The sequence below is a fragment of the Microtus pennsylvanicus genome, chromosome 3, assembly GCF_037038515.1.
Source record: "Microtus pennsylvanicus isolate mMicPen1 chromosome 3, mMicPen1.hap1, whole genome shotgun sequence".
Classification (NCBI taxonomy): domain Eukaryota; kingdom Metazoa; phylum Chordata; class Mammalia; order Rodentia; family Cricetidae; genus Microtus; species Microtus pennsylvanicus.
In genome coordinates this window covers 77,980,555-78,008,297 of record NC_134581.1, presented here as the reverse complement: position 1 = coordinate 78,008,297, position 27,743 = coordinate 77,980,555, and the positions used below count along the sequence as shown (strand labels likewise).

Genomic DNA, 27,743 nt, shown 5'->3' with positions numbered 1-27,743 from the left:
ACCCTGCAAAAAGAAAAAAAAAGAAAAAGTACAGGAAGAATCTTTTTTTTTTTTTTTTTTTTTTTTGGTTTTTTGAGACAGGGTTTCTCTGTGGCTTTGGAGCCTGTCCTGGAACTAGCTCTGTAGACCAGGCTGGTCTCGAACTCACAGAGATCCGCCTGCCTCTGCCTCCCGAGTGCTGGGATTAAAGGCGTGCGCCACCATCGCCCGGCTTACAGGAAGAATCTTACACCAGAAACACAGAATATTTAAAGACTACTTTAGCTGGGCAGTGGTGATGCCAGCCTTTAATCCCAACACTCAGGAGACAGAGGTGGATCTCTGTGAGTTCAAGGTCAGCCTGGACAGAGCAAGATCCAGGACAGACTCCAAGGCTAAACAATGAAACCCTATCTCAAAAAAACAAAAACAAACAAACAAACAAAAAAAGAAACTTGAAAGGAAAAATGCAATGTGCCACAAGGCTTGGTAAACATTTCCTTTTGAACAGAAAAGCGTTGTGAACATAAACGTACCTAACATAAAGGACTAACTGTTTCAAAACCAAATACTAAGGTTTCACGGCACTAAGCGGTATCAAATGCCAGCAGGCATCAATTGTCAAATATTCTCGAAGAAGTATGGACAATTAATTCCTTCCTTTTTTTCCTCATATAGGGTCAAGTAAGAAACAAATACACCTAAGTAAACTTCCACCCAACAGATTTTGGCTCTGTTAGAGAAGACTTCATCTGCTTAGTCTTCCATTGAGGATTTTCAGAGTTTTGTTCCAGACAATGCCTTACATACTTACTTCCCTTAACAACCTAACTAGGGATGGTGCAGACCTACTATCCCAGTGCTCAGGAAGCAGTGGCAGGAGGACATGGCAAGACTGAGGTGAGCTGAACTACAAAGAGTGTTCCAGAGCAGCCCGGGGCTGCGCAATAAAACTCTGCTCCAATGAGCTTCAAAAAACAAAGAGGAAAGATCTACATGAACTTCTTAATGGTTTGTTGTATTTAGGACAGCAGGACAGAGTCTGGAAACACTTGGATTTTCATTGTGTTCACTCATCATTCAGGTTAGACTTACTCTTTATGTTTTTAACAGGAAAACTTTCAGAAAGAAGGAACACATGTTTTAAGCCTAAAAATAAAATACTTAAAATTTTTTGCAATTACAGATATATTTTATAAGGATGACTTTTCCAGGTGATAAAACAATTAAAAATTATAAATAAAAGATAAAACAAAAACTTCAAAGAACTGCTAACACATTTAAATAATGTCAGAACTCTTCTTATAAGAAATGACTGAGTTGCTTAAATTCTACATAATTCAAAACCTGTGAATGAGACCAGAGAGGCTGGCAATAAATTCAAAACCCATCCACGCTATTCAGAGGCTCCTGACCCCATTTTCCTAAGATAAACAAGGGGGAAATGGGGAACACGGCCTATTCTCAACCTATCATGTTAGTTTCTTATCATCTTAAGCTTCCATATCACAGCCACATCGAACCCCAGGCTCCCTTTCCCTGCAGAAGATCATGCCATGCAGAGCAGACAAGAAAGGCTGCAGTTACCAAAACAAAATGAGACAGAATGAAGCAAGCTGCAAAGGTGCAAGGCCGCATTAGCTACATCAGCTTACCATAGATCTCGGATCTACTTTCCTCTGAACTAGACTTTGTCTTCTTGGAGGAACTATCTGCACAAGAGCGGGAGAAAAGGAGAGATATAGAAAATATGGAGACCAATGGAAGGGGGAAACTTTATGGGGAATAAAAGAATGAGTCATGATCAAGTTAAATCGTGCAAACATGAAGTATGAACATAGAAGTCAGTCATGAACAGCACAGGTAATGACATATTTACAGATTATGGAAGAAAAGACAGTGAATAAAAAATACAAACAAAACAACACATGAATAGTCTACACAATATCTCATCTGATAATTGTAGAGTTGGCAAAAGCACTTCAAGCTATACTCAGTTCACCATGAAGTATGGTGCCTCTTAGATAGATCTGTCTTTGGAAATGGGTGTCTCATAGACAAGCGTACAGAATATATTTAACAAGACTAAAAGGATCATGACAGTTTCATGAATTGGGGAAGAAATTGTGACCATTATTAAAGACAATAACTGGCTATAGAAATAACTATAAGCCTCTGAGCCCATGACCTGGAATCTGGGCATGAGAAGCACAGAGCTTCCATGGAGATCTCTGACATGTTACTACTCTCACCACAAAAGCCACCTAAAATAACTATTAATTTCTTTACTACTACCCAAGATGTAAAGCAAATAATTCATTACTTACTTCTTAGTTTTCCCTTCTTAGACAAATGCTTACAATATTTTTTCAAAATTAAGAAAACTATGCTAAAACACATGAAATATTTCAATTATTCACACAAAACATCAACATTCTATTAAATATTTAAAATTAATATTTCTAAGTAAAAAAAAATTTTTTTGCCTTTTGAGACAGGGTTTCTCTGTGTAGAACTTGCCTTGTAGACCAGAATGGCCTTAAATTCATAGAGAGCAGCCTGTCTCTGCCTCCTGAGTACTGAGATTAGAGGCATGTGCTACCATGACTGGTAATAGTAAGAATTCTTTAAGAAACATATTTATGCATCTCAGAATGGTGTACTGTTTATCTTTTGCCACAGGGACATGCAACTAAATAAAATAATATATGCTCAAAGAACAAGTAAATTTCAAATAGAAAAACCAAACACTAAGATTACAAGGAGAAAGAAAATAAAAACAGCAGAATTCAATGTCGGGTATAATATTAAGGATATTAATTATGGGCCAGGCGGTGACGGCGCATGCCTTTAATTCCAGCACTCGGGAGTCAGAAGCAGGCAGATCTCTATGAGCTTGAGGCTGGCCTGATCTACATGAGTTAGTTCCAGGACAGTTAGGGCTGTTACATAGGGAAAATCCTATCTTGAAAAACCAAAGGGGAAAAAAAAAAGAATATAAATTACGTTGGCTAACATGAAAATTCTAGGAAAACTCAGCATGATGGAGGCTGTGAAACCATTGAGTTCGGAACACTTGAAGAAAAGGAAGGATTTCTGCTAGGCACCGTGACACGTGCCTAGGGTGGCTGAAGCAGGAAGATCATAAATTTAAGGCCTGCCTGGCCTACAGAAGAAGACTGTCTCACAAAACAAAAACATTACAAGTCGAGCAGTGATGGTGCATGCCTTTAGTCCCAGCAATCGAGGCAGGTGAGGTGGATCTTTAAGTTCGAAGCCAGCCTAGTCTACAGAACAAGTTCCAGAGATACACAAAGAAACCCTGTCTCAAAAATTAAAAACAAACAAACACAAACCAAAAAAAAAAAAAATGGTGGGTAGGAAAGAGGAAATAAAGGGATTTCTATTCATTTGCTTATTCAAAATGTGGTAATTATAATTTTTTCAAGTAGCATTGCAGCTACATAATTCACAGCAATAACACCTGAATTCTAAAAGAATGCACAAGTTCCCAGATGTTAACATCCTTCATTTTATGACACACGAGTAGTACTTATGCCATGACTCATCTTGACTCTAAGACTTCAGTGTACCCTCAATCTCCAATCATTACACCACTATTTCTATGACTTTCATGATTCCTACAATGATGCTTCCTCTGTGGCGTCTACAATGCTGAGTTCAACATGCATTCATTCCTGTAGATTGCAGCAATATTATATAATTGCAGGGCATGACCGAGGGGTAGAAACAACCACACCTGAATGCTTCAATTCACTTAAATTGTATGATTCGGAATTTCACTATTCTTTGGAAAAACAAGAGTATTTTTACCTGTGGGGTCAAAATCATGGGATGTACTGCGTTCAACTTTCTGTTTCTTATCTGTTGGTGACTCTCGATTCAAAATACTTCCATGCCTAAGTTAAAAAAAATCAAATATTTACTGTAAAATAAAGCATAACAATAAAAATTCATGTAAAAAACCTACACAAATGTATATTTTTATGGTGTGCGTGTGTGTGTTTATTTGCACATGTGTATGCAGGTAACCATGAAAGTCAGAAGTATTAGGTCTCTTGCAATTGGTATTTTGCCAATGTGGGTGATGGAGACCAAAATCTGATCCTCTACAAGAGCAGCAAGCCCCTTTAAACCACTGAAACATCTTCTCGGCCCCACACAAACAAAAAAACTAAACACTAAGTTTGTCTTATAATAGCATAGGTCTCTATATTATTTTTTCAAAGATCTTTACAATTCTACCTATGCCATATATACTACACAATTTATTTTCTTGATTATGAAAGGTCCTCAAGTAGTAGCAGTATTTATCATTAATTTTATTCTTAAGGATAACAGCCTACAGTTTACTGATTTTTACAGTTCCTTTTAACAACCAGAAAACATTGCCTCAAAGAATTCAGCACAGGGCAGGATAGATGGCTCAGCAGTCCTGAGCTCAATTCCCAGCAACCACATGGTGGCTCACGGTGTGTGCAACAGCCACAGGCACAAACAAATCTGAGTCTTTTCAGTATTTTTCCCATTATTGTCTTAAAATAATTAAAACTAAATCAGTGCCAAAGTTCATTAAAGGAAGCAAGAGGCACTCCAGTGACAACACATACCCAAACTAGCGATCCATTTTCACCTCCCCAAGCAACTCACAATTCAAAACAGTCACAGGCTTTAAAATTAAATTTCTTCATAGGGAGTGACCTTAAAGTGTCAATTTGAATAAACTTTTAAAATGCTTATATTAAAAACATTGAAAATATTATCAAAACAAGGCTGTGTTCCAGAAAAAATATGCAACACCTGTTGTATTTGAAATCTGTGAAGCATTATGAAAGTTTGTACTACTTAAATCCACGCTCTCAAAAACCACAAAAATCCCCATCATTTCAAAGGAATGCTTCTAATTAAAGTCTAACTCCAACTTCTGTATAAAAGAAACTGAACAACTTACCTTATAGGTTTTTTGAGGGGAAACCTGAAACAAAGAGAAAACAAGAACAAATATTCGTCATTAGTTTACCTTATAAAGATTCTATTATCACAGCTACTGACTGCACGAAGGCATTACAATCTTATACTAACTTTCCCAAAGCAAGACAACAACGGGGTCAGAGGTCCCGCTCTGTTTTTCAACCTGTTCTTTCAATCTCATTCTCATTTATTTTTAGCTTTTATAACAGAAATTTTGGGGAAAAATACCTTTGGAGTATTATTAGCTACTAAAAATATGTTCCTCAAGTAGAAAACAAAAGGATAAGTTTGGTTTTGTTTGTTCTTCTGGGTTCTGAAGCTCAAAGAACCAAGTGTTTCCCCCTGGCTGTCTTTTTTTAAAGAAATATTATAGCTAGGCATGGCAGCACAAGGCTTCAGCTTCAGAGGCAGAGTCAAGGCAGTTCCAAATACAAAGCTAGTGTGGACCACATAACGAGTCCTGGGCCAGCCTGAGCTACAGAGTAAGACACTGTCTTCAGAAGAGGAAGTGGGTTGATTTTTCTGTTTGGTTGATTTCTTTGAGGGTGGGAGAGTTGAGACAGAGTCACCTTACACAACCCAGGCTGTCCTCAAACCTGTGATTCTTCTGCTATGGCCTCTATCATGCTGGGGATAAGAGGCCTATATACTATACCCCTAGCCAGAGAGGCTTCTTGGTGAATAACTGCAATTCATTTATCATAGAAGCAATTTGGTTTCCAAACAAACCCTAATAGACAAGTTTAATTAAAAAGTCACTTCACCCCTTAATTAAATCAAACTGATCCACAGAGTCAAAGCATCTACAAATCTCCACACATGCTAACATATATCACATGTTAACATAAAGAGAGTCATACTGATGACAGTTTACACTGGAGAGGATGTGGGGTTAGGGGGAATACGCCTCCATTGCTGGTGGGAGGGCAAGCTTGTACAGCCACTTTAGAAATCAGTATGGCGATTCTCAAAAAACTAGAAAACAATCTACCTCAAGACCCAGCAATACCACTGTTGGGTATATGCCCAAAAGACACTCAGTCATACCACAAGGACATGTGCTCAACTATGTGCACAGCAGCATGGTGTGTCATAGTCAGATCCTGGAAACAAACTAGACACTGCTCAACCAAAGAATGGATAAAGAGAATGTGGTACATTTACACAATGCAGTACTGCACAGCAGCAAAAAATAATGACATCTTGAAATTTGCAGACAAATGAATGGATCCAGAAAAAATGAGTGAGGTAATCCAGGCCCAGAAAGACAAATATAATATGTATTCACTCATAAATGACTTTTAGACATAAAACAAGGAAAAATCAGCCTACAGGCCACAACCCCAGAGAACTTAGACAGCAAAGTGACATACATGGATCTACATAGGAAGGTGAAAAAGACAAGATCCCCTGAGCAAATTTGGGAGCATCAGGGTCACAAGAGAGGGGAGAAGGGAAGTGGAGAAGAAGGGAGTGGAAAAAAATGTATAGTTCAGTAGAGATTTAAAAAAAAAAAACTTTTGAAAAAAAAAGACAGTGATAAATGGAAAAGGATTTTGAATCAAGAGGACACTGTTCTAGAAAACAGGTAATCCCAAAAGGACAACAAAGGGGTAAATGTTCTTGTGTCACCTGATAATCCTTTAAGAGAAGGACATTTAAAATTCATAGACCATTAATTCTATTTTCTCTCTCTTAGCTACTAAAAATGAAACTTATTCTAATACACTTTATACATAAGACTACAATGCTAATATTACTAAACAAATTATTATATTACATATCAATAATAAATAACAATCAAGAGAATCTCACTCCCAAGTGAATTAGAAATGAGATTATATCCTTTCCAAAACGTGAAGCCTCCTATGAAGCAAAGACTCTCTTCTCTGTAACAGAATGATTTCTTTTGCTCTCTACATGGATTTCTACATATAATACAAAACTCTTTTATGAAAATTAATGCATACTAAACATACCACCTGGTAACTTTCACTTAGTAAAACATCAAACTGGGCATGGTTGCACATGCTACTGTAATCCCAGCTAATTGGGAGGCTGACTTGGATCATCTGACCCAGGAATTTAAGACCTGCCTGGGAACCACTGGCAGACTCACTCTGTAAGCAAACAAATAAGACATTCTAGCCATATCACTTAGTAAATTAAAGACTCATGTGCTCAAAAAAAGAGATATATACAATAGAGATAGATTCAAAGAAGAAGAGAACCTTTAAATGGTTTACCGTGTATTTAAAATATATGTGGGCTTGGGGGGAAAAAGAAAAAAAATAAAAAGTTTGGATGTGGTGGCACACACCTTTAATCCCAGCACTTGGGAAGCAGAGGCAAAGGGATCTCTTTGAGTTCAAGGTGTGGTAGCACACACCTTTAATCCAAGCACTTGGGAGGCAGAGGCAGGCTGATCTCTGTGAGTTCAAGGACAGCCTGGTCTACAGAGGGAGTTCCAGGACAGCCAAAGATACAAAGAGAAACCCTATCTCAAAAAGTCAAAAATTAAAAATAAAAATAAAAGAAATAGAGTTTAAAATAAAGCCATGTAAAGAAGGAAAATACACAGAGAGTCTGGATACTATATGTTATTGTGTTGTCTTTAAATGGTTTAATGGCTGAGGAAGGAACAACAGCTGCTAAAAGTCATCTGATTACAAATGCTGCTGGATTAATACAGCATATATATTTTTAAATGCTTTTACTTCAAAATTTAAGTCAAAATGTATGTTACTTTCAAGAAGAGGTTTTGCTTTTGTTTCCACAGGAAATGAGGAGCTGTGGATTCATTCTGAGCTAAGAAAAATTAGGTTTGACCAAGGAAGTCTCCCCTGAAGAATCCCCAATAGGAGCAGATGGTCCAGATGATCCAACATTTCAGAGGACCTCTGTTGGAGATTCCTCTGAGTTCTGCATCCAGAAGTTTCAAGACTGCTGCCTGAGATGATTAAGCCTCACAGAATAAGCCAGTCAAAACTTGACCATAATCTTAAATTTTCTTTAGGTCCCCATAAGATTATCAGCACCTCCAGTCAGAAATAGTCTGGAAAACTACACCCACGTTCCCATAATATAGATTATGGATGTTTGTCTTTGTTTAGAGTGTTAGTTATAAGTTGCATGGATAATGGTCAGGAAGAAAGCTAAACAAGCAAGATTCAATTCAGAGTTCTTGTTTTGAAAAAAAAAAGGGGTGGGGGGAACTGTTGTTGGACAATGGTCTGTACGCTGTCAATGATATTTTAATAAAATGCCAACTGGCCAGTAGCCAGGCAGGAAATACAGGTGGGGCAACCAAGCAGGAAGTATAAGCAGGATAAGAACAGGAGAATTCTGGGAAGAGAGAAGTTTCTGTCTGCAGTCATCATCCAGACACAGAGGAAGCCAGACATAGAGTAAACAAGATGTGACTGCCTCATCAAAAAAGGTACCAAGCCACGTGGCTAACACAGATAAGAATAATGGGTTAATGTAAGATGTAAGAATTAACAAGAAGCCTGAACTAATAGGCCAATCAGTTTATTAATTAATGTAGACCTCTGTGTATTTCTTTAGAGCTGAATGACTACGGGACAAGGTGGGACAGAAAACTCAGTCAACAAACATATCATATTTTACATCATTAACATTTCATTACAGCACTGACTTTAACCTAAGACCCTCAGAGTTCATACAAGGTCTATCATGAATGAAGAGAGGGGACGAACTCTAAGCTCCTCATAATTAGAATGGCTTGGCTTTTGTTTCAGATAGAGCCTCCAAATAAATGAAAATCTGAAAAGGAGAATTCTAAATTCTTTTTTTTTTCATTACTGAAAACTGAATCCTACAACATAATTATTTCAAAGTATCTGGTCTATAATATGGATACTTAATTTAGTTCCTTTATAAATATTCAGGCTAGGTACAGTTTTTCAGTACAGTGACAAGACTGTAACAATACACACTTAACTCCAAGCAAAAACTCCCCCTTGTAGTTTCAGGATGAACTCATTAACAGGAAGGAATCCACATGGGAGTTTAGACTAGAGATAAAGGCAGTTAGCCTGCATCCTGGAGAAACAGAAAAGAAATGGCAACCGCTCCTCTGGCTGCATTAATCCCATGCATTCATGTCTACCTTTAATGGAAAGGACACAGCAGCAGGGACTTTTCTAACAATAGATCTTATAAGGCAAATAACCAGATAGCACTGCTTTGCTGCCTAAGTGACTGACTGTATGTGGGCGAGAGAATCCCTGCTTGTTTTAAGCAAAACAAACAAAGAAAGTACACAACATCAGTCACAGGTTAGATGATACACAAACTGGTAAGTGATAAAGAGTAGTAACAAAGAAGTAATATTTTCAGACGAAAGTGTGTTTTACTAACCCTATCAATATATCAGGAATGAGGAAATGATAAAAATTTCTTAACAAGTCTGTGAAAAGAATTATGTACAAAGAGAGTCTCAGTTTGACTGAACTAAAGGTGAAATGATGGAAAGTTTAAGAAATCATTGCATTTGTTTTGTGTTGAATGTGTGGCCTCAGAGACATACCAAACTCCTAAGCCCTGGTCTCTCTGAGCATGCCTCTTAGAAGCTGGGTCTTTACAGACATTTTACACACACTTCCAAGAAATCTTTGCCTAACCCCAAGTTACAAATGCTTTATATTTTCTTCTGATAGTTTGATAAATCTGTTTTACTTTTAGGTATACATTGTGTTTATAACTTTTACAGGAGACATTACAGACAAATGTTTGTCTTTTTTCACATAGACAGCACACTGTTCTAGTACCGAATTGCTTTTGGACTGCCATTGAAAAACAGTTGTCCATGTATGTATGTATGTATTGGCTATTTTTGGAAGAATATGGAGGTGAAATGTCCATTTCATCACCTAACAAAGTGTATTTCTTTACTTCATCAGGGGTACAGGTTACCAACATGTTAAGCTGATAACAAGTTATACAAATGACAAGCTTTGGTCATTTGTTAAGGTGATATCTTACAGGTTTCTTCCTGTAACACTACTGCTATTAGCTTGTCATACTTTATACACTTTAAAAAAAAAAAATCAAAAATCCAACCTGAGTTGGTAAGATGGCTCATGGGGGTAAAGGACCCTGCAGCACAAGCCTGACAGTTTGAGTTTGACTCCCAGAACCCACTTTCCCACATTAAGGTGGAAGAAAACCAACTTCTCCAATCTCCACACAGGAACACTCTCTCTCTCACTCTCTCTCTCTCTCTCTCTCTCTCTCTCTCTCTCTCTCTCTCTCTCTCTCTCTCTCTCTCTCTCTCTCGTGCATGCGCAACACACACACAATAAAAGTTTGAAAATTTTAAAGTCTTGTTTTGTTTTGTTTTAATCCAACCCCTATTAGGAGTTGAAGACATTAAGCTCAATTTTCTAGACAAAGAAGAATCTACATGTTCTGGAATTTTCTAGAAGAGCTGAGTTTCTGTGTTCTCCCATCTACCAGTGTGGACTCTGTATTTTATTATACTCTGAGATAAAATCCAATACTGCAATACTTATTTCCATGTTCAAGTTGCTCTAGTTTAAGTCACTGAATGCTCTTTCCGGTTGGCACTTATATCTCTCTGACATGCCCCTCCCTTCTGTATTGAGTATTTCTTTGTTTCTGGCACTATATGGTACTCCAGGCTCCTTAGCACACTGGAAAATATAAGAACATTTTCCTACTCAAATGTTGTAAGCCAGGGAATAAAAAATACAGATAAAAAAAGATGTTTTCCTCCTTTTTATGTAGTAAAATTGTTACATGCTTTCATATTATATACATAATTACAATGTATAAAAGCCCAAACCACATTTCATTTAAATTGAACTTCCTGGCATAAAGCTATTCCTAATGTTCTTACTGTTGTTTTAATAGCTGTACAACCTGTAGTGGTGTCCCTTTCAACCCTGGTATTGGTAATGTTTGTCTCATCTCTCTATTCCATTACCTTGCAGCTACTCAAGCTACATAGCTAAAGGTAGCATTTTAGTAATCTTCTCAGAACCAGCTTCTGGGGTACTAATCTGTTGTTTTCTCCTTCACTGACCCTTGCTTCAATCTTCATTATTTTTCTTCTCTACTTGCTTTGAATTTGGTTAGCTCTTCTTTGTCTAGTTGTTTTCTAGTTTCTTAAAACGGAAGTTGATGCTATTGGTTTTAGAAGTTTCTTCTTTTCTAACACATCTTTAATATCCACAAAGCTCTAAGTAATGCTTCAAAGTCATCCTCCAAATTCTGGTGTGTTGTGTTTACTTTTTCTTTCAATTCAAAATACCTCTCATGTCCCTCTTGATTTCTTCTTTGACCCATGAGATATTTAGAATTGTGCTATTTCATACCAAATATTTGGAGATTTGAGATCTTTCTTTTATTCATTTCTACCTCACTTCAAGTGATCAGATAGCATACTCTGTATGACTGGCAGCCATTCACTTTACTGTACCTATAGACTGAAACACAGTCTACCTTCACAAATGCTCCACATGCACATACAAGACAGATGCATCAAGCTGTTATCTGTAGTGTTACCAATAAATGCAAACAAATAAACTGGCCAATAGTGTTAAGTATTCTACACCCATACTGAGTTTATTTTGACCAATCATTGACAGAATACTGAATCATTATCATGACAATGACTATGGATCTGTATGCGTGTCCTTAAGTTTATGTTGTTCATTTGTCATGAATTTTGAAGCTCTTTTATTGATGCACAAACACTTATAAATGGAGGGAGCATTTTTCCTAGTTTTTGTTTTGTTTTTCCTAGTTTTTGTTTTTATAAGGTCCTGAGAACTTTGCAAAGCTTTATAAGCTACGCAAGTAATCTCCAACTGAAATATGCCACTATTTTTTTTAATTTAATTTTTAAATTTTAAGATAGTCTCTCTAAATCACCCAGTCTGAACTCAGCCTCTCAATTAACTGAGATAACAGGTGAATAAAACTTAACTAGGCTATGTTCTTTTTAAATTGATCCTTTTATCCTTATAAAATGATTTTCTTTTTTTTTAAAGATTATTTATTTTTACATATACAGTATTCTGCCTGCATGTGTACCTGCACCCCAGAAGAGGGCACCAGATTTCATTACAGATGGTTGTGAGCCACCATGTGGTTGCTGGGAATTGAACTCAGGACCTCTAGAAGAAGAGTTAGTGCTCTTAACCGCTGAGCCATCTCTCCAGCCCTAAAATGATTTTCTTAAGTCCAAAATAATAGTTCACATCAGTAATGCCAACACTCAGGAAGCAAAAATAGAAGGATCAGGAGTTCAGGGCTATTTTTGACTATATAATGAGTTCAAGGCCAGCCTTGGCTACGTGAGACTATCTCATTAAAAAAGGGAGGTCAGAGGAACAAGGAAGTAGGGAGATAGCACATCCATAAACTGCTTACCACAAAAGCATGAGGACCTGGATGAAAAAGTAAAGCCTGGCAACACCTGCAGTCCCAACACTGCATATAGTAGAGAAAGGCAGTTTTCCGGGACTCACCAACCAGTAAGTCTAGACTACTCGGCTAGTTCCACACCAATAAGAGACCTTGTCTCAAAAGAAAATGTAGATGGAAAATAAAAGGCGCACAGGGTTTACCTTCAGTTCCCACACACACAAGTATACATTGTGTCACCAGTATGAACCTAAACACATGAGGAAGAAGGGCTTCTTAACCACTAGTAATAGTCTATGTAAATCTACTTTACAACGATATTAATGTAGTCACTTCTGCTTTCTATTGATTAATGTTATCACAGGGTGCCTTTACCTCAAAATGTCTTTATTTTTAAGATCCATCCTTCCTTCCTTCCTTCCTTCCTTCCTTCCTTCCTTCCTTCCTTCCTTCCTTCCTTCCTTCCTTCCTTCCTCCTTCCTTTTCCAGACAGTTTCTCTGTGTAATACTCTGTCTGGGAATTCATTTTGTAGACTAGGTTGGACTCGAACTTAGAGATCCACCTGCCTCAGACTCCCAAGTGCTGCAATTAAAGGTATGCACCACCATCGCCCAGCTTAAGATGTGTTTCCTAAAGCCAGCACACAGTTGGGTTTGGTCTTTCATTTAATCTGATGACTTCTGCCTTAATTGGTTTTCTTTATGGTGAGATTGAACATGTTGACCAAGCATTGTATCACTGAGCTGCAGTCTTAAACCAACTTTTATTTTATAGATAGAGTCTTACTCAGTAGCCCATGTTAATCTGAAATTCATGATCCACCCACCTGAGCCTACCCAATGCTAGAATTACAGGCATACCTTACCATATTGATTCTAATTGGCATTTTTTTTTTGAGGTTGCTGACATAGGCAGATTCACCATCCTATTGGGTTTCTCAGCTGTTATTTCCTACAGTCTCTTCCTTCTACTGGATTACATTATTTAAACCAATTAGCTGACTTAGAATAATTTTAATATTTTGTTAATTCATCTCTTCCCATACTTTAAGTTATTTGGAGAAGTTCTAGCTAGAGCAATAAGACAACAAAACGAGACCAAGAGGCTACAAATTGGAAAAGAAGACGTCAAACACTCACTATTTGCTGATGATATGATGATAGTTTACAAAGTGATTCCAAAAATTCTACCAGGGAACTCCTACAACTCACAAACAACTTCATTAATGTAGCAGGATACAAGATTAACTAAAAAAAAAAAAAACCAGTAGCCATCCTTTATACAGATGATAAACAGCTGAGAAAGAAATCAGAGAAACATCACCCTTCACAATAGCCACAAATAACAAAATCTTGGAGTAACTCTAACCAAACAAGTGAAAGACCTATATGACAAGAACTTTAAATCTTTGAAGAAAAAATTGAAGACACCAGAAAATGGAAAGATCTCCAATGTTCTTGGGTAGGTAGAATTAACATAATAAAAATGACAATCTTATCAAAAGCAATCTACAGATTCAATGCAATGCTTAGCAAAATTCCAGCAAAATTCTTCACAAACCTCAAAAGAACAACACTCAACCTAATACAAAAAAATAAAACAAAACAAAAAAAACAGGATAGCCAAAGCAACCCTGTACAATAAAGGAACTTCTGGAGGCATCACCAGCCCTGAATTAAAACTCTACTATAGTGCTATAGCAATGAAAACAGCCTGGTATTGGCATAAAAACAGACAGAAGCACCAATGAAATCTAATCAAAGACCCAGATATCAATCCACACATCTACAAACACCTGATCTTTGACAAAGAAGCTAAAAATATAAAATGGAAAAAAGAAAACAAATTCAATGAATGGTGCTGGCATAACTGGATATCAACTTGCAGAAGAATTAAAATAGACCCATATCTATCACCATGCACAAAACTCAAGTCCAAATGGATCAAAGACCTCAACATAAAACCAATCACACTGAACCTAATAGAAGAGAAAGTGGGAAAGTACACTTGAATGGACTGGCACAAGAGACAACTTCCTAAACATAACCCCAGTAGCACAGACACTGAGAGCAACAATTTAAAAATGGGATCTCCTGAAACTGAGAAGCTTCTGAAAAGCAAAGGACATGGTCAACAAGATAAAACAGCAGCCTACAGATTGGGAGAAGATCTTCACCAACCTCACATTAGACAGAAGACTAATCTCCAAAATATACAAAGAACTCAATAAACTTGACATCAAAAAGACAAATAATCCAAATTTTAAAAATGGGGTACAGACCTGAACAGAGAACTCTCAACAAATGAATCTCAAATAGCTGAAAGACACTTAAGGAAATGTTCAACATTCTTAGCCATCAGAGAAATGCAAATCAAAATAACTCTGAGATTCCCCCTTATACCTGTAAGAATGGTCAAGATCAAAAACACTTGATGGGAGCTTATGCTGGAAAGGATGTGAGGTAAGAGGAACACTCCTTCATTGCTGGTGGGAGTGCAAACTGGTACAGCCTCTTTGGATTTCAGTATGGCGATTTCTCAGAAAATTAGAAAACAATCTACCTCAAGACCCAGCAATACCACTGTTGGGGTATATGCCCAAAAGACACTCAGTCATACCACAAGGACATGTGCTCAACTATGTGCACAGCAGCATGGTGTGTCATAGTCAGATCCTGGAAACAAACTAGACACTGCTCAACCAAAGAATGGATAAAGAGAATGTGGTACATTTACACAATGCAGTACTGCACAGCAGCAAAAAATAATGACATCTTGAAATTTGCAGGCAAATGGATGGATCTAGAAAAAAAAACACAGTGAGTGAGGTAGCCCAGGCCCAGAAAGACAAATATAATATGTATTTATTCATAAGTGTCTTTTAGACATAAAGCAAAGAAAAATTCAGTCCATAACCCCAGAGAAACCAAACAGCAAAGAGGACCCTAAGACAGACACAGGAGGATCTATCTATATAGGGAGGAGAAAAAGACAAGATCTCCTGAGTAAATTGGGAGAGTAAATGGAGTAAACGGAGGTAATGAAAGAGGGAAGAAGGGGAGAGAGAATGAAGGGAGGGGAGCAGAGAAAACTTTTCAGCACAACAAAAACAATTAAAAAATTATTTGAAGAACTGTTCCATGTATTTGATTTTATAGACTAATTAACAAGCATAGTTCTGAGAATATACTTAAGAATATGACATGTTTTCTACACAAATTTATTTATTCAATAAATTTTCACTGAGAACAGAGGACATAAGTTATTCTTGACCCTAGGAAATATAGTCTTCCTTATAAAAAATTTAATTCAGTGGTTTACTACTTCCCTCAAAGACCAGTGACCAAAGAACAGTAGATTTAGCTGTAACAACAACCTTTTGGCCTAATGGTAAGTGAGCTGACTGGCATAGACAGAGCAATGAAAAGAGAAATTATGTCCACAGGAAGTACAAATGAAAGATACTTTTTTCCTCTTAAGAGAGAACCATGTGGCATATCTTCCCTCTCCCACTGGTATGTGACTGTGACTAAATGGAGTGATTCAATGTATTCAAAGACCTTGAAGGTATATAACCTAAGATAGTAAGGTAAGCGTGGAAGCCATGAGATGATCTAGGGCCCAGAACTAGTCAAGGGTAATAAAAATAACTAGGATAGCCGGGTGGTGGTGGCGCATGCCTTTAATCCCAGCACTTCACTTGGGAGGCAGAGGCAGGCGGATCTCTGTGAGTTCGAGACCAGCCTGGTCTACAAGAGCTAATTCCAGGACAGGCTCCAAAACCACAGAGAAACCCTGTCTCGAAAAAAAAAAAATAACTAGGATAAAGGTCTGCAAGGATAATCAACTTAGTGTATTTGAGAACTACAATGTCTACTGTGACCTGAGGGTGGAGAATGGCCCAGAAAGTAGTACTGAGATGAAATAAACATAGACAGAAACCAAAAATGTAAGAAATTTATTCATGGGGGCTAGAGAGATGGTTCAGCAGTTGAGAGCACTGTCTGCTCTTCCAAGGGACCTGGGTTCAATTCCTGGCACCCTGCTGCTTGTACCTGTCTGGAACTCCAGTTCCAGGGCTTCTGACAGGCACCCTCACACAGACATACATGCAGGTAATACACTAATGAACATAAAATAAAAATAAAGTTATAAAAAAGAAACTTATTCACAACGAGAAAGTTTTAATCCCAATCTAATTTATGTTTAAAAGAACCCTAGAGTTAGGCATGGTAGCAAACACCTATAATCCCAGCAACTAAGAAGAGGCTGAAGATACAAGATAGCCTTAAATTCAAAGCCAGCCTGGGCTGTATAGCAAAACTCTGTCCTCAAAAACTAAACAGGGAAATGGGGGTGGATATGCTTAAAATACATTATATACATGCATGGAATTCTCAAATCAGAAATAAAAACATTATATAAAAACTAAAAAAATTAACAAATAAGTTACTTTAACTAATAAAATAAAAGGCAGCTGTTTCTCTGGTCCTTAAAATATTAAGAAACAATGATAAAACTTCACATTCTACAGAAAGAATACTAAGAAAGTCAAGTGTAGTTTATGCTTACAGTAACAGTGCATTTCACCCCAGATTATCAAATATCTCAGAAGAGCTTAGTAGGTAGAAATAAAACACACAAAGTTTACAATGTTGATGGTTTTCCTAGTCCCTCAAGAAAGAACTCTGAATTACAGGGTTCTCACTCTAAAGCCCAGGTTGGCCCAGAACACTATGTATCCCAGGATGGCCACATGGTGATCTCCTACCTAAGCCACCCAAGTGCTGGGATCACAGGTGAGTCACTATGCCCAGCTTGGTCTACACTGAAGGTAGACTGTTATTCAAAACTAAGTATTAAGAAGAAATTAGCAATGGGGGGGGAGTACTAAATTTAAAGATATAACTTTTTTATAAAGATTTTCAAGTATATTATATGCTAAGAGATGTCTGGTAACTTGAAACTGTAACACAGCCATTAGTCACTGTCCAGGCAAGTGTTTCTACCCTCTTCCAAGATGAGTATTTGGATTTTTCCAAGAGCTGATGTCAGGGCTTTTCAGAGACAGAACAGCATTTACAGGCCAGAGAAGGAAAAAGGTTTCCCCAGCAGCTATGCTCAATGTGGCCTTTGTACTGCTCCACTGCCAAAGCCAGGAAGACCCCGCTAGATAAAGCTATTCAGTTCTTGTGAGTTGGGGGATACAACTTTACCCTGGGAGGTTGGAGGACTGTGAATGGTAAAACTTACAATCACAGGAGCTCAATTTAATTTTCCACCAGTGTTTAAACCCAAATTCTAATGGAGTAATCGTCATAACATAGGTTTCTTGACTCTTTCAAGAAAAATACCACACAATAAATCTCTCTCTCTCTCTCTCTCTCTCTCTCTCTCTCTCTCTCTCTCTCTCTCTCTCTCTCTCTGTGTGTGTGTGTGTGTGTGTGTGTGTGTGTGTGTGTGTGTGTAGGATATTTAATTTAAAAGGTATTTATATAATTTTTCATAGTTTCAAAGAAAAGATAGGCCAATATCAAAGAGTTCAAGAGATCGCCTGCAACTTCCAGTCCTAAAAGCTCAGTGAAGAATTAACCCAGTGGAGTTCATAGCTATTCACCAGGTGGGCAACTTGCCAGCTGTACATCTAAAAGATCACGTTGCCACTTGAACAGCAACTGCTTGCTTCTAAACATGTATTCAGTTCCAGATAAAGATGGAAGAAAGCAAAAACAATTCTACCACAGTAGTGTTCCTCAGCACTAAGCAGCAAAGACTCATCTTTCAAGAAAGGACATGATTATAGCCTCCAGTCACTAACTACAAAATTACTTTGCCACATCTGTTAGGTTTGGGATCTGCACCAGAGAGGTCTTAGTAGACTCTAAACAAGAATCAGATTGCCTAAGCATAAGGATCGCAGATTTGAAATGCAGATTCAACTCTCCCTGGATTTGTAAGGCAATATTCAAGCATGCAGGAGGAACATGTGAATAGGAGAGTCTACTGTAGAGATTCAGAATTGGCACAGTCCAAGATTTAGGATGTTGCTGGAGGTAAAAATGGAGATGTGAAAAGACAAAGCAACTGCCACCAATCACAACACAGAAAACAATGACCTCAAATGCTCTGTTATTTGAACAACAGAAAAATGAAAATGCTAATAATAGCAGCTAACACTACTTAGCACATGCCAGTAACCATTATAGCTGCATTATATGCATTACTTCACTGAATCTTCAGCAAACACCATTATTACACATATTTTATGGTTGAAAAAATACTATACAGAAAAGGAGCTTGTCTACAGTCCGACAACAAGCACAGAAGCTGACATAAACTTAGGGCTTACAGCTCTAGACTCTTTTAAAATGTATTTATTTTTATCTTATTTTATGTTATATATATGGGTGTTCTGCCTGCATTATATCTGTGTACCAGATGTGTGCCTGGTGCCCACAGAAGCCAGAAGAGGTCATCAGACACCCAGAACTGGAGTTACAGAGCAATCAATTGAACCTGGGTCCTCTGCAAGAGCATCAAGTACTCTTAACCTCTGAGTCAACTCTCCACCCCCTACACTCTTATTTTGAACCACTGAGTTTTACAGGAATTGTTTTTAAATTTTAAGATTTATGTGTGTGAGTGTTTTGCCTGCATATACACATGTGGACCATATGTGTGCCTGGTGCCTTTGGAGGTCAGAAGAAGGCATCAGATCCCCTGGAACTGGAATTATGGATGTTTATAAACCACCATATAGGTGTTGGGAACCAAACCCAGGTCTCTGCAAGAGAAATAAGTATTCTTTACTGCTGAGCCATCTTTCCATTCCCTTAACAAGATTTTTTTTTTTAAGTCAAAAACATAGTAAGCAGCTAGCAAGATGGCTCAGCAAGGAAGAGTACTTACTACCAAGACTGACAACCCAAGTTCACCCCCAGGACTCATGTGGTAGGGTGAACTAGTTGACCTCTGACCTCCACATATGGCACATATTGATGTGGGACTTCCCTCTGTATGCTGTGAATATGTTTTAAATATCACTGATTAATAAAGAAACTGCTTGGGCCTATGGCAGAGCAGAATATAGCCAAGCTGGAAGGGATATATAGACAGTAGGCGGAACCAAAGAGACACCATGTAGCTGTAGAAGGAGACAGACACTGGAACCTTACCAGTAGGCCACAGCCTTTTGGCGATACATGAACAAATAGAAATGGGTTAATTTAAAATGTAAGAGCTAATTAGGAATACACCTAAGTAACTGGACAAGCGGTGTTGTAATTAATATAGTTTCTATGTGATTATTCGGGTCTGGGAAGTCAGGAAACATAATTTATATTTACACACACACACACATTACAGAGATTACATATATATCTACAGAGAGAGTTTTAGGACAGCCAGGGCTACACAGGCTATCCAAAAAGCTTTTTTTAATCAAGATTTTGCTATGTAACCCAGCCTAACCTCAAAATCATGACAATCTTTCTACAACAGCATCTGGGAACTAGGTTTCAGGTATATACCACTATACTCAGCTTATAATGCCATGTTCTACTTTCAATTATAAAATACAAAAATGTATGAGCATCAAGACAAAGAAAGAAAGGAAAAAAATCAAAACACTCATGTGTAACTGGGCAAGAAGAAGCTAACCTCAGTACTTCTTCACATTGAGAACCCATACGTCAAAAGTCCAATGTAAATTTTTTTTATCTTTTCTTTTCTCACACTGGAATTTGAGAGATTTAAGGAAGCCATTTGTTCTTTGAGACAGTCTTATGTAGCCCAGGCTGGACTAGAGCTTGTGATTGAGTCTCCTGCTCGAGTCTGGAGTGTTGAAAGTACAGGTGTGTGTCATCACTCCCAGGTGAGATATAAGAAATCTTTAAAGAAATAAGCACTCACAAGCCGTCCTTCTAATGGGGGGGGGGGACTACTTAAAGATAAAATCCTTACAATAGAAAATTAAAAAACTCAGACATAGAGGATAAAAGGATGGAAGGCAAGCACTGAATCAAACAACAGAGATCTAATAAAATATCTCTGACAAAAGCCATTTCTACTCTATTAAACAAAACACAAGTATTTCCTCACTGAAGAACTAATCTTAACTTGATATCCACACTTCTGCACACAGTAAGCACTAAACAAATGCATTTCTCTTTCTAAGGAGGATACGGGGCCAGAGAGATGACTCAGAGGTTCGTGGAAGAGGCTGGCATCAAGCATAAGGACCTGGGTTCAATCCCCAAACCTATACAGTAGAAGGAAGAACTGATTCCCGCAAGTTGTCCTCTGACCTCCATCCACATGCACATTGTGGCATGCCTGGCCCCCACACTATATACAATAAATAAATATATGGGATTTGTTTTTAAAGAAGAATCTTCCTATTCTCATCCACTCACTGGAATGTAAGCTCTAGGGTAACAGGGTCCTAGCACTCACTGCTGCATTCTAGCAAAGTACTAGACAGGAAAGACAGGAAAGGTACCCAATAAATGTTTGTGTAATGTGAGAATAGACACCAAACATAGGCGGGTTGATATATCTATCTTCAGAGTTCCAACCAATAGTTGTTCTAGGCATATTAGTTAGATTAACCATTGGGATCTCAAGTTCAACACAACTAACTTTGATTCCCACAAAATTGCTTTTCTGTCTTAACAAATAGACCTTCATCCACATAGATGGTCTAGAGAATCTAGAATTTGAGCTGAAGAGATGGCTCCAATGGCTGCTCTTGCAAAGGACCCAGATTCAATTCCCAGCATTCAGAATACAGCTTGGAATCTGTAATTCTAAGGAATCAGACACCCTTTTCTGGCTTCTACAGGCACAAGGCACACATGCAGTACACATCTATACAAATGGACTAAACATATACATATAATTTTTCACTTTTAAATTAGAAATTTGGAAGTCATTAATGACATCCAGTTTCCCTCTGCTCCACAACTATATTTACCTATCTGATAGCCATTCCTGAACCTCTACTGTATACCAGCACTTACAGAGTCAGAATTACACAATACTAAGGCAATGCCTCTGTGCAGTTTGTATCTCCCATCACATTCAAATGCTTCATTACTAATGAGTAACTTGAATTCATCTACTTCTAGCCTTCTCCATTGCTAGTTTAAAGTGACCCATTCTGCCAAGCCTGGTGCCTGCAATAATGTAGGACTTTCAGTCCTGCGCAGTTCCTTTTCTGTTAAGTAGCCACAGACTTTCAAACCACAAGTCTTGTGTCCCTCTCATGTGCTTGTCACATGAGACCATGGACCTGAGTTTGGTCCCCAAATCCATATAAATAGCCAGGCATGAGAGTTGTCCTTAGAATCCCAGTACTGGGAAGGAAAAGACAGGTGTATCCATAGGGCTTGCTAGCCAGCCAGCCTGGCCTAATTGGCAAGCCCCAGATCCTAGTAAGAGCCCTTAAAACAAAAGGTAGAGGGCTTTCAAGAAATGGCACACAAAGTTGATCTCTGAATCCAGAGCCATGTGCACAAGAATGCAAACACACACACACACAGAGACCACACACATGTACACAGGAACATTTAAAGCTTATTACACATCAATTGTACTTCAATAAAGCTTTTAGACTTTTCAAACAAAACTGATGTTTAAATGAAACAATACTACCCATAAAGCCAGATGCAAATGGTACACCCCTAAAATCCCAGCATTTAGGATGCTAAGAAAAAAGAACCCCCCAAGTTTAAGACAAGATTCACAACATGAGATACGTTCTTAAAAATAAATGTGGCTGGAGAGATGGCTCAGCAATTAAGAACATTTGTTGATCTTGGAGAGGATCCAGGTTCAGTTCCCAGGACCCACATGCTGGCTCACAACCATCTGTAACTCCAATTCCAATGCTCTCTTCTGACCTTCCTGAGCACTGCATACACATGGTGCACAGACACACACACACACACACAAACACACACACACACACAGGCAAAACACCAAAACATAAAATTAAAATAAATAAATCTTTAAAAAGAAATAAAAAATAAATACACCTTGGATGGAAAACCGGCTCAGTCAGTAAAGTGCATGCTATGCAAGGCCTTTAAGTTCAGAGCCCCAGCACCCACACAAAATAATTAAACTAATTAATTAAGATTAATTTAATTTTAAAAGCCAGACAAAGTAAGGCACTGCTCTGACCCTAGTGCTGGTGGGGGTGGGGTCAGGAGCACAGGCAGAATCAGGCTGGTCCCCGGACCTTGTTGAGCAGCCAATCTAAAATCAGTACCAGGCTCACAGAAACACCCTATCTCAAAAGACGGGTAGAGAGTAGGGCTGTGAAAATGGTTCAGCAAGTACAGTTCTTGCCACGTTAAGTATGGGGAGAAGATTTAGATCTCCAGCACCCATGTAACCCTGGGTGGATGTGGTGTCCCACCTGAAATCCTGCTGATCAAGAGGCCAGACCAGCTGAGTAAGTGAGCTCTGGGCTCACGCACCTCAATATATGTGGTGAAGAGCAATTCAGCAAGCCTCCCAACATCAAGCCATACGCACCCACACACATGGACACACCCCACAGACACAGATCAAAATACACTTGGAGAGCTGAACACTGGAAACACCTAAGTATACCTTTAACCTCCACACTAAACACAGGCGCATGCATGTGTACCCACATACACAATCATACACACATATATACACAAAAAAGTTAAGCAATTGTACAACCTATTGTCCATAAACATTGTTATAATTTATGAAATGTAAAAGACTCAATGGTCTGGATATTTTCCTCTTACTATGAATTTTAAACTATTCACAATTTTGCAAGGACAAGTCCAGCAATTTAAGATACTTTTTCTGTAACTTTAAGATTTTTAAACTTATGAATCCCTTAAAGAATTATGTGATAGTGAAATGAATAATGTTGGCGCCAAGAGAATCTTTTGGTGTTTGGGGCTGGGTTAGTTATTTATTCTACCTATATAAGTTTGGTCTTCCTTCATCCACCCACTCAGAAAATTCATTTAAAACAGCACACACTGTACAGACAGGCAATATCCAGGCCCTTGAAATCTATGTGGAAGAAAGAGAAAAGACAATCAATAGACAACAATGGTCTTAACCAATAGATGACTATCCTATGTAGTAAGTTAGAAGGCTATACACATTCTAGATGTCCCCTCATACCATAAAGTCATGGCTATGAAGGATAAGTAAGAAAGCTAAGTGTAACTAAATGTAACAGCAGTGGAAACCCTAAACAGACTGTCTCAGTAAGTCACACAAGGAATACACAAAAGTCAGAGCAGAGCATTAAGTCCGAGTCCAGTCCTTATACTATACCACTGAGCGGTGGCTCCGACCACTCAGCTTTTGGTAGCCCACAATCCCTGTGTCTTAGTTGCTCCTTTTTTGTGATGTCAATAAATTCTAGAAAATGTTTTAATCTGCTCAGATGGAAACAGTTGAAAGATCTTTTACAGTCTGGCTGGCCTTTACTTCATTATTTCATGGTTACTAATTCAGTAACTACTAATTTTGTGGTTACTAACTTATTTCTCATCTATAAAAAAAGATAAGAAAATAAAAAAGAGAAGCTATTACTGTACATAAAGTATGATTTGAAAGAGATAAGGGTAATTTTAATAGTAAATAAAAAATCTAACATTTAATGAAAAACACCTACATGTCAGTATATAAATACATAAGTAATGCTTATTATATAATTTCCACCAAAGTGGTACATCATCTGCATGAGTTTCTTATATCTTCCATTCAGTTATAAACTCTGTGTCTATGTACAGTTCAAGGTATAATGTAAATGCCCAATAAGCATGTTAATTTGCTAATACTCTTGAGGGGTCATTCTTCAAAATGTAACAAATAGTAGAGAAACTTATCTCACTGTAAAAAAGATCAGCAAATGAATTGAAAGCTTTACAGTATGCTCCAAAGTGTGAGCCTAACCTGTCTATAAAGAAATCTGCAGTATCAAACATTTCAGAGTTATAAATTATAGTACTAAGGCTTTTTTGTCTACCAAAAATAAATCAATCAATAAATAAAATAACTTCTAACATGATCAACACCTTTAGAAGAAAGAAGACCTGGGCTAGGGATATAGTTCAGTGGTAAAATACTTGCCTAGAATACAAGAGGTCCTGGGTTCAAATGCCAGTAAAACCCTAAGAAGAGAAAACCATTTTACAGCACTTCTATTTTTCACACTCCCCCTCTGTTCCAGCACTCACAGACAGCACTGGAAGGGAAGGCAGAATGCCATCCTAATGCCATCACTGCAATTCAGCAGCAGCTTTATAGTTATAATCAACATTTTAGCTGACACAAGCAAAAATACCAGTAACTGAACAAAGGATAAAATAATTCAAACTGATACAAGAGTTCCTGGTGCTATGGCTAGCACCTTTTCTAAATAACTATAGATCTCAATTTATGGGAAAAATAAACTGGAAAATAGTCACAAAGATTACTCTGTAAAAAACATTCCCTTCCCCCACTGAAAGATGAATCCCTGCCCCCATGCCCATTCATAGTCCCTTGGGTATCAAAGGGAGACAACCATCAGAAAAATTCAAGATGATTAAATCACAATTCACAGAATAATAGTTCAGCATCCCTAGCTAAGATTCAAGAGCCATTACGCCAGCTCAATTCTACAAAGGTAACAGAAGGGTAATGCTTCCAGTCCTCTGAATAAAGATATCCCTGCATGCTGGATGTTAAAACCTTTGTTCTCAAGCTAAGTCATTAAAGCATGGGTTTTCAAAACTAGGAATTTTCTTTCTTAAGGTCAAGTTATGCTTTTTAAAGCAAGAAGAAAACAATAAAAAATGCTATTTTAAGAAATAATGATGATATACAAATATTCTTTTCCTTGTTCATTCCATTCTTTTATAGATATATTCCCTTTACTGAAGCTATTTTTCAATCATTTTGCCTTATATTTTCACTACAGAGAAAACAAAGACTGCCATAGATTACCTGGATAACCGGACAAATCAGCAGGCAAGTAGAAGCTCAAAAGGCTTGTTTCTTGTTTCCATGGAGCACAGGAGAGGGAGATCTTCACCTAACGCCACTCCCCTAGCAATCCTAGGCTTTTCCTTTATCCATACATTCCACAGCCTTGGAGGGCATTTGTCAATGATTTTACTGACCACAAGAGGGAAGATAAGAAGAAACCCCACCTCTTCTCTACCCCCAATCATTTGCCATCATCATCTGAAGCCCAACACTGCACAGCTAATGGAAAGCAGAGCACAGCGACCATGCACATCCCCTGCATTACACCATACAATGCATACAGACAGAGAGCAAGTTAGCTCAGCTGACAGTTTTGAAAACAGCAAGCCAAGAGCCTCCCATAAAATCACAAAGATATGTACAAGATCTAATTATAGAACCCACAAAAAAATATTTCTCAATACAGAATTTTTAACGAATTTCCTGAAAGCAGTACCACAAATGGAGTCTTATATGTATGCATTTTGTTGTAATTTTTTGTTTTCTCCTAATAAGCCAAAAAAAAAAAACAAGATGGGATTAAAAACAAACAAACAAACAAAAAGACTCCCTTTGTTAGCAATATGACCCCCACAAAGAGAATGTGAGAAACTAAACAGGAAGGAGGTGGGAGTGGAGGAGAAATAGATAAAAAATTGGGAGGGAGAAAGAAAAATATTTTCTGCCCCAATAAGCCTTATTAAGTTTGTAAGCTAGGCTGGGAGGGCTAAAATTTCTTCATGCTATTCTGTCTGTTTGTGTTTGATTACTGTAAATCTTCCCAGGTCCCCAACTATGCCCCAGGCACTATGATGTCTGGCACACTGTTAACTAGCACCCTTGCCACTTCCAATGGAATGGAGAGGGTAAGAGACAGACTCATCCATTCTAATCCCTAGAAGCAATTTGATTTTGTTAAGACAGTAATGTGTCAAACATTTCCCTAACAAAAGCACACTAAGCATTAGCCTCTACTTTCCTGTTCTGAAGCATCAACTCAAACTGACGACCGTTTATATGCACATAACTTCTAGGACCACTATATCAGTACTAAGTGAAAGTTATACATTCTTCTTATAAAAAAACATATAATAATACATCTCTTAGATCAACCCTAAACACCCTTTACCTGCATAAATTATAGTTCAAGTTTCTCTGAATTTATAAAAACCTCAGAACAATAATAGTTACTGATCTAAGAATCAGTTTACAAAAAACCCACATCTTGGCAAATGTAGTTTATAAATGTACATTATCTATAGTCTTTATGCATGTATATACATTTAAATTTTGTGGTTCTTCAAAACAAGACTAATGACTTTTAACACCCTTGAATATTAACATACAGATGCACTAAGCTTATGGTTTCTATGCACTTAACAAGTTAACAGTTAGTGAGCAAAAAAACTATCTTCGATCAGCAAAAGAAATCAGTCAAAGGAGGTGGCTGCCTACTAATTGCTAGTCCTAGTAAACCTCCTCCACCTGGCCTTGGGGCTCCCCCTCCATGCTTAGCACTTTCCCACCAATCTCATCTACCCTAAAAGTCCCCCTTGCCTAGGTCTTCATAGTTCTACACTGCTGAAGTAGTTCCACGCATATGTATTTAGAATCTGAACCAGTTAATTCCTTATCTTAGCAGTTTACATCATGGGTTACTAGGAACAACTTTAGTCATCTACAGATCAAGAAACATCTCTTTTTGATCAAAATCTCTACAATTCCCCCTTCCTATATAATAAACCAAACCCCTCAACAATCTCAGCTTTCTCATAGACATACTTCAATTTCCAGACCTTAACTTGGCTTCCCAACTGTCTCTCTTAATAACCTTATTTATGGACACCACCCCTTCTTTCAAAATCCTGTGTCCAGAAAGTACATAATTCAAAGTCCAAAGGAGTACATAATTTTCTCAACTTAACTGAAAATCCAAATAACCAGTCCACACACTAAAAAGGTGCTGAGGTCAGTCAGATGGCTCATGGGATAAAGGAACTGATCCTCGGGATGCACATGGTAGGAGAAAACAACTCTCACAAGCTGTCCCCTGAACTCTGTGTAATATGCACACACAATAAATAAAAGTAATATGTTTAACTTTAGAGAGAGATAAATGGGAGGATGACAATGAGAATGAATATGTAGAGTAGAGTATTCATAGATATAAAGGATGGGGCTGGGCACTCAGGAGGCGGAGACAGGAAGACCTCTGTGAGTTCAAAACAAACCATGCCGGCCAGGGCTACACAGTGAGAGGGTTCTCATAAAGAGCACATGAATTACAACTTAGCTATGTACTTAAGTGACCTGAAAATTTACGTCTACATAAAATTACTGC

General features: G+C 37.8%; 1 protein-coding gene across 2 annotated transcripts in view; it reads right to left on the bottom strand.

Moving 5' to 3' along the window:
- Positions 1–27,743, bottom strand: part of Arhgef12 (Rho guanine nucleotide exchange factor 12) — a 131,757-nt gene that overhangs the window by 70,377 nt on the left and 33,637 nt on the right. Inside the window, exons 2-4 of one of the 2 annotated variants that reach the window (XM_075966265.1) lie at positions 4,952–4,975; positions 3,814–3,899; positions 1,635–1,691 (exon numbers count right to left, since the gene is read on the bottom strand). In XM_075966265.1, coding sequence (XP_075822380.1) covers positions 1,635–1,691; positions 3,814–3,899; positions 4,952–4,975 — 167 coding nt within the window. The remainder of the gene's footprint in view (positions 1–1,634; positions 1,692–3,813; positions 3,900–4,951; positions 4,976–27,743) is intronic. The other variant, XM_075966266.1, reaches the window with a different exon arrangement.